Source organism: Sarcophilus harrisii, chromosome 4, assembly GCF_902635505.1.
Source record: "Sarcophilus harrisii chromosome 4, mSarHar1.11, whole genome shotgun sequence".
Taxonomy (NCBI): domain Eukaryota; kingdom Metazoa; phylum Chordata; class Mammalia; order Dasyuromorphia; family Dasyuridae; genus Sarcophilus; species Sarcophilus harrisii.
The window spans coordinates 352,968,239-352,975,202 of record NC_045429.1 but is presented as its reverse complement, the minus strand read 5'-3'; the positions used below and the strand labels follow the sequence as shown (position 1 = coordinate 352,975,202).

The window sequence follows — 6,964 nt, the reverse complement described above, 5'->3', positions numbered from 1 at the left end:
TTGGCGCTGATGAATGGCCACTGTCTATGATTGGCAGCTGCTACGTCCACGTGCTCTGAGTTTCGAATCAGCTGTCGCGATAATTTGATGTAAACACATACACCAGTCCCCCTGACCTACTCGGGGACAGAAAAGGAACGCCAAAAAGACCTTACGGCAAGTGGGTTTCTTTCCACGGCCACTGAGCCAGGGTCTAGGAAAAACGAGTTTATCTGTCATTGTCTTTATCCTGGTTGTTTCCACTACCGAATCTGAGTCGAACTTACCCTCAGTGCTGTTTTCTTCCGAACCCCTTCCGATTGGCTAAGACTTTTTATTGTCGATTGGCTCCGCCGGCCCCCGGAGGCGGTGCCCGCTGTGGCCGAAACGCCTCTGGGATTGGCCAGTCGGCGAGTTCCGCCGTGGCGTAGGTAGGAGGCGCAGCCTGTCACTCATCGAAGAGGGACTCTAAACAGTGAGCAAGGCAGACGAGGAGCCCGGTAACCGGCGGGGCAGCCGGTGAGGGGGCAGCGGGATCCGAAGGGCTGCAGAAACTGAAGGGCCGGAGACGGGCGGGCTTCCGGGGCGGGACGCGAAGCGGGGGGAGGGGGGACGCGCGCTTGGCGGTGGGTGTCAGGTTAGTGGTAAGAGGTTATGCCGGGGGCAGGGAGGGTAGCCGTGGCCGCCGGCGCTAAGGTCTGGGCTGGTAAGGGGCCCCCGGAACTAGCGAGTCCGAGGCCAGGGACCCACCCCAAGGCAGCGTTGGGGTACCTCTGAACTGGGTCTGGGAGGGAGGACTCTGGGGCCCGAGAGGACCACTGCCCTTCTCCGAAGGAAAGTGGGGATCCCCTCCGGCGCCTATAATCTCTGACTGGGGTCAAGTGAAAAAGGGTCGCTTTTGTTGCTGGAGGCAAGGGTGCTTCCTTCCCCTTCTCTCGCGGGTGACCCCACTTTATTGTTCTCTCTAGGCTCAACTGACAGATTCCCTCCCCCATTGCTCCGAATGCATGGTCTTGGGAGCTAACTCTTTTAGCTCCATATGCAGGGTCCTTGTAGAGACCTTCGAGGCTCCGTGCTGTCTTTGCTGTGGGCAGGCATCCATTGTAGCTTTCTTCACCCGATCTCCCCTCCCCCCCCCATCCCGTGCATCCTCTCCCCTCAGCTTGGAGGGGAGATCTTCGGATCTCCATGATCTCCAGACTCATTTAAAGTATCCCGCAATTTCCCCTTTGGTCCCAAAATGATTTGTAGGGATCAGAGGTTAGGAAAAAAAAAAACTTGTCACCTGGAAGCATGTGGAGAGAAGGTGAGAGAAAAGTTTGCCTGAATGAAGTTGTGTTTACTTGTCTTAGAATTCATTCTTTGCTTTGAGAGGGGTTGATCAGAGGAGTCCTATGATTAGCTAAGTGGAGACAACCTTGTATTTGGAACTATGTCTTCCTTTGAAGATGGGACCCAATGAAAGGCTCCAGCCTGATGGACCTATAAATGTGATTGTTTGTACTTCAAAAGGAAACTAATTTGGGTTTGCAAGAGAGCTAACTCCTTTCCTTATCAGGTCTCCAGCCTTATGATTTTTAAGAATTATTATTTCTTTCCTTTTTGAAGGCGTTATCGGGTTCAAGTGACTTATCCAGGGTCACACAGCTAGTAAATGTCAAGTGGCTGAAGTCAAATTTGAATTCAGGTCCTCAAGACTGCCGCGGTACTTTACCCACTGCGCCACCTAGCCGTCTCCAACTGCATGATTTTCTTTTAGTTTTCTTACAATAAATTTCTACTGTCTCAGAAACAACCAGTGGAGGCCAAAGTTAAAGGTTATTATTATTTTTTTTAACCCTGTCTTTTGCCATATCTTTGCCTCAGTCTCTTATTGTTTCTACAACCCTACGGCCATTTAAAAGATTTTTAGTCCTAGCAACTTTTCCCACTCCACCAGGATTGTAGGGTTTAGGTTAGTTATGTGGCTCATTTCTCTAAGGCTTGAGCTTAAAGATTGCAAAATTACAACAGGGATAGGATCAGAAACTCTTTAAGATTTAGGAATTTTGGTGGAAGGCCTGGAAAAACTTGTGTGTATGTATGTGAGTTGGTTATAGTACAGGCCTAGCAGAGAGGGTGGCTCAGTTCCACAGTAGCACCAACCATATCATCTCCAATATTTGAGTATGCTTTACTAGATACTGAGTGTATTTCCTACTTGTATGCTCCTACTTCTGGATATTCCACATTCTCCGCAGGAAGATAAAATCCTAAACAAAAAGTTAACATTCTTAAAAAAACAAAACAAAACTTTTTGGAGGCAGTTCAGGTTTTCCTGACTCCAGGGTTGGAGCTCTATTTACTGTATTACCTAGCTGTCCCAGAGACTTTTTTTTGGGGGGGGGAGGTGTCATAGATCCCTTTGTTAGTATTTTGAAGCTTATGAATCCCTTCATAATGTTTTTAAATGCATAAAATAAATTGCTTAGAATTACAAAGTAAACCAATTACATTGAAATAGTTATAAACTGTCATTTAAAATAGTATTTATAAGCACTTTAAGGTTTACAAAATGCTATACATGTTTGATCCCCACAGCAAGCCTCACTGTTGGCAGTGCTGTTCTTTCTATTTTACAAAACTGAAGTTCAGAGGTTAAATGACTTGCCCAGAATCGCACAACTAACCAACTAATTCTAGGACCTTATATTAACTTTGAATTGATCCAGACCAATCCTTGGCATACAGATTACCAGTAGAGTTGTTGAGAAGTTACTTGGCAGTGAAATATGTATTCACATCATTTAACCTGTGGTAAAACTGTTCTTAATTCACTTATTATGGACAAATAGCAATACCAAATTCAATTTATAAAACTGGTTTCCAGTATAAAAAAAATAAAACCACTTAGGATTGATTTGAAAATAGTGTAGAAATGGTGTAATGAAAATATTTTTGAACTCAGATTTGTAGTGATGGTTAGAATACATTAATGCATATTTCACTGATAAACCTCTTTGCATTCTTTTTTTTTCCTCCTTTCTTCCTGGGAATGAATGAATCTGAGAAATGAAGGTACATGAAACACAAGAAAGGGAGTGTGGATAGTGGAAAGAGTGCTGAATGAGTTAAAAGGGCTTGAGCTTGATTCTAAATGTAGGTACTACCTAAGTGATCCTTGACCAGTCATTTAATTTTTCTTTTCCTCATTTTATTCATATATAAAATGATGATTTTACTACTTAGCTACTATAATTTTTTTGTGTGTGAACAAAGCATAAATTTAGATACTTTTCTCCTAGTCTTTCTCTGGACAATAATCTCTGGACAAGAAATATCAGAAAAGGGCAGGCAGTCCTATAAAGTTCCAAGAATCGAGTAAATAAGCATTAATTTTCTCAGTGATTTTGTTTTTTCCCTTTATTCTGGAAATAGGTATTGTGAAAACAACTATGGCTACAGAATCTCCACGAAGGCCCAGCCGATGTACAGGGGGAGTTGTGGTTCGTCCTCAGGCTGTAACGTAAGAAATTTTCAGAATAATCTTATTAACTAAACTTATTAACTAACTTATTAACTAAAGAAAACTTAAGACTCATTTGTACCTCTAGCATGATTAGTGATCAAAGTGGTTTCTCATTTTCAGAGGTATTCCTTAAGTAGTTTTAGAAGGTGTTTTTTGTTTGTTTGTTTTAATTTGATCTTTTCAGTAAGTAGCTTCTTTGAGAGATACTGAGCACTGTTTATTCTATTTTAGTCATAGATTGAGCCCAATACAAATTAATGTTTTCTCTCATCAGGAACAATGCAATAAAACAATCCCTTTTCCCCCCTTTCCTAATCAATTATCTCATTTTGAAATTTTTCTTCAAGTCTTTTATATCACTTCTTTCCCACCATTTTAGCTGGGTATCTCACTTCATACTTTACTGAGGAAAACTGAGGCTATTTATTGAGAGCTCCTCTTTACCTTCTTGACTATATCCCCAATATGTCTTTCTTCAATTCATTGATGAAGTTCAAAGGCTAATCCCTCAGCATATATCCTTTTTTTTTTTCTCTTTTTTTTTTTTTTTTTTAAATTTAATAGCCTTTTATTTACAGGATATAGGCATGGGTAAATTTACAGCATTAACAATTGCCAAACCTCTTGTTCCAATTTTTCACCTCTTACCCCCCCATCCCCTCCCCCAGATGGCAGGATAACCAGTAGATATTAAGTACATTAAAATATAAATTAGATACACAATAAGTATACGTGACCAAAACATTATTTTTCAGCATATATCCTTGATCTCATTATACTCCACACTTTTTCTAATTGTTAATATCTTACTATCTTTTGACTGTTCCTTTACTACCAATTAATAAGCCTATGCCATGCCTATTCTTAAAAAATCCTAACTTGTTTTTACTTTGCCTGCTGGCTAGATATCATCCTATATTTCCTCTTCTTTCAAACTTTTTGAGAAAGCCATCTTTTTAGGTGCCTTTTCTCTCCTCTCACTAACTTCTTGCTAATTCTTGCTCACAGTATCGTAACTCCTTGAGAAAGCATCTTGAGGCCATGATCAAGATCTCTGAATGTCCTCTAGCTATAAACTTCCTGTGCTTCCAACTTTTCCTATATTTCAATCATCCTAAATCTCTTCTTTGTTCTCAAGGTTACCCCCAAAAAATCTGTCGTACCTTAGTATATACCCAGATTGTTATATTGGCTCAAACTTTTTTCAACTTAACTAGTTGAACTGTATATGCTGTTCTCTAACCTTTGATGCTCCTGTTCTATTACTTCTCATGCCTGGTCAGTGCTTAACTATCATGTTTAGGTATAAGTCCAATGTTCTGTTTTTGAATCTTTTTCTTTCTTTTTCTTCTCTTTCTTTGAGATTCTGTCATGATTCCCAAGGGGTTCAAATACCATTCATGCCATTGATTATTTGTTCTGTATATCTAGCCTTAGCCTTTCTCCAAAGGTCTAAATTTTCATCGCCAACTAGATGGTCTGTAGGCATCTTAAGTTTATAACCAAAACAGATCATTTTACTTCTCTCAATTCCCTCTATATCATCCCTTCTTCTTAACTTCCCTGGCCCAGTTAAGAGTATTAAGTGTCATGTTTCTTGTGCTAGTTCAAAACCTGGGTATTCTCCTTGATTCTTGTCTTTCCCTCATTACCCATATATCATTAGTTATCAAATCTTTATGATGTTACTTTCACAACATGTTACCTTCATAATGTATGTATATTCTTTTTTCACTTACACAGGCATCACTTTAGTTTACATTTTCCTTAACTTTTCTTTAGATTATTACAGTTTTATCCTTATTGGTTTCTGTGTTTCCAGTCTTAGGCCTATTCAATCTGACTTCCAAATAGCTACCTATTGTTAATCATAATTCTTTTATCACTGGTCTAAGAATCTCATTTCCCTATTCAAGAAACTCCCAGGAAAAAATACTGTCTCTTCACTTTGTGATTTACAGCCATTATAGTCTTGGTCTAACCTACTTTTCTGGCTCATTATCCTATTTTAGGCTACAGCCCAACCAAATTCCTCTATTTGCTCTTCCCATATGACACTGTTTTTTTTCTCCTTTCTTTTTCATGGGCTGAAGTGTACTCCCTCCTCCTATTAACCCATGGAATCCCTGTTTCTTTCAAGGCTCAGTTGAAGTACCATTTCCTCTACAAGTTCTATCCTGAGTCTTCTTAATTCTTAATATTCTCTCCTCAAAAATCACTTCAGATTTATATTGTATACATTTGTATTTACATGTCTCTATTCATGTTACTTTTCTCTAAATGTAAACTTGAGGGCAGTACTTTAAAAAAACATTCCCATGTTTCATACTGTGCTTGGTAGAAAGAGGGCATTTAATAAATGCTTTGTGGAATGAATTTGTTAACTACTGATACTGCTTTAAAACATTGGTAGCTTTTATTCCCTCTATTATTTCATCAGGAGACAAGTTCCCCCTCTCTAGAACTCAGTTTCTTCTGTAAAAGGATGGAAGTTGGACTCTTATCTGTAGTAACTCTTCCAGCTCAAAAATCAGTGCTCTTATAAATTTACCCAAGGCATTTAACATTTAAAATAAAAACATTGTCTTATTTTGAAAACATAACATCTTCTTTTACTCTTATTCAAGAAAATATTAATCTTTGTTGATTTTTACCTTAATTTAGTCTTTCTCTTCTTGCTTTTTCAAGAGTCTATGTTTTCCAGTCCCATGCATGCCTTTTTCCTTCATGCTTGTGACAGATTTTAATGAAATACTCTTATACTCCTCAGCTTTGCAGTTTCTCCTTAGAAACAAGTGAATTTAATGAAATCAGTTGATATGTATTATGATCCTGGAAAAAATGCAACATTGTGCTTTATGTACAATTAATAATAGCTTTGGTCATTTTCTTTGATTATTTTTGTCTACAGTCAATAGTCCAACACTTGTAGGTCTCTGGGTGATTTTTAAGATTTAGTATTACTTATCTTTTTAAAACAAATTTTTACTATTTGTCCTTTTGTCTGAATGCTGATATTCACATTCTCATTTTAAGCATCATTGCAAGTTACATGTGTTACTTAGTGACTCCTTTTAGACATATCTTTCACACCTTTTAACCTTGCCATAGAGCCTTAATGACTATAGTTTTACATCTTTACATTCTGTACCTGCAACAAAATATTTGTTTCAAATTTGGAGGGAAGAATACTTAGTATCCCTATCACTTGTCTTAGGCATCATTAATACATTGTTTTGCCCTAACTCAGAAGTAAATTCAAAGCTTAGATAAATCATTGGAATTTCCATCAATACAGAGTTCCTTCTTCATAATTTTTAAAAATAGGATCTGTAGGCTTTTATATGAAAAAAATGACCCTATTAAGAAGAGGCTATAAATATTCTAGGAAAGATTTCTAAATATATATTATATTGTTTGTTGAATTTTATTCCTAATAAAAAATATTTTTTTAAGTTCCAAACTAAATTACTTAAG

At 38.2% G+C, this 6,964-nt stretch overlaps 1 protein-coding gene across 13 annotated transcripts in view; it reads left to right on the top strand.

Moving 5' to 3' along the window:
* The first annotated feature begins 392 nt into the window (after nt 1-392).
* BCAS3 (BCAS3 microtubule associated cell migration factor) overlaps nt 393-6,964 on the top strand; it is a 794,545-nt gene continuing 787,973 nt past the window's right edge. For 5 of the 13 annotated variants that reach the window (XM_023502118.2, XM_031968505.1, XM_023502116.2 and 2 more), the window contains exons 1-2: nt 393-498; nt 3,397-3,484. In XM_023502118.2, coding sequence (XP_023357886.1) covers nt 3,414-3,484 — 71 coding nt within the window. In that variant the 5' untranslated portion in view covers nt 393-498; nt 3,397-3,413. Of the gene's footprint in view, nt 499-1,679; nt 1,797-3,396; nt 3,485-6,964 lie in introns of those variants that run through there. The other 8 variants (XM_003767912.4, XM_031968506.1, XM_031968508.1 and 5 more) reach the window with 4 other exon arrangements.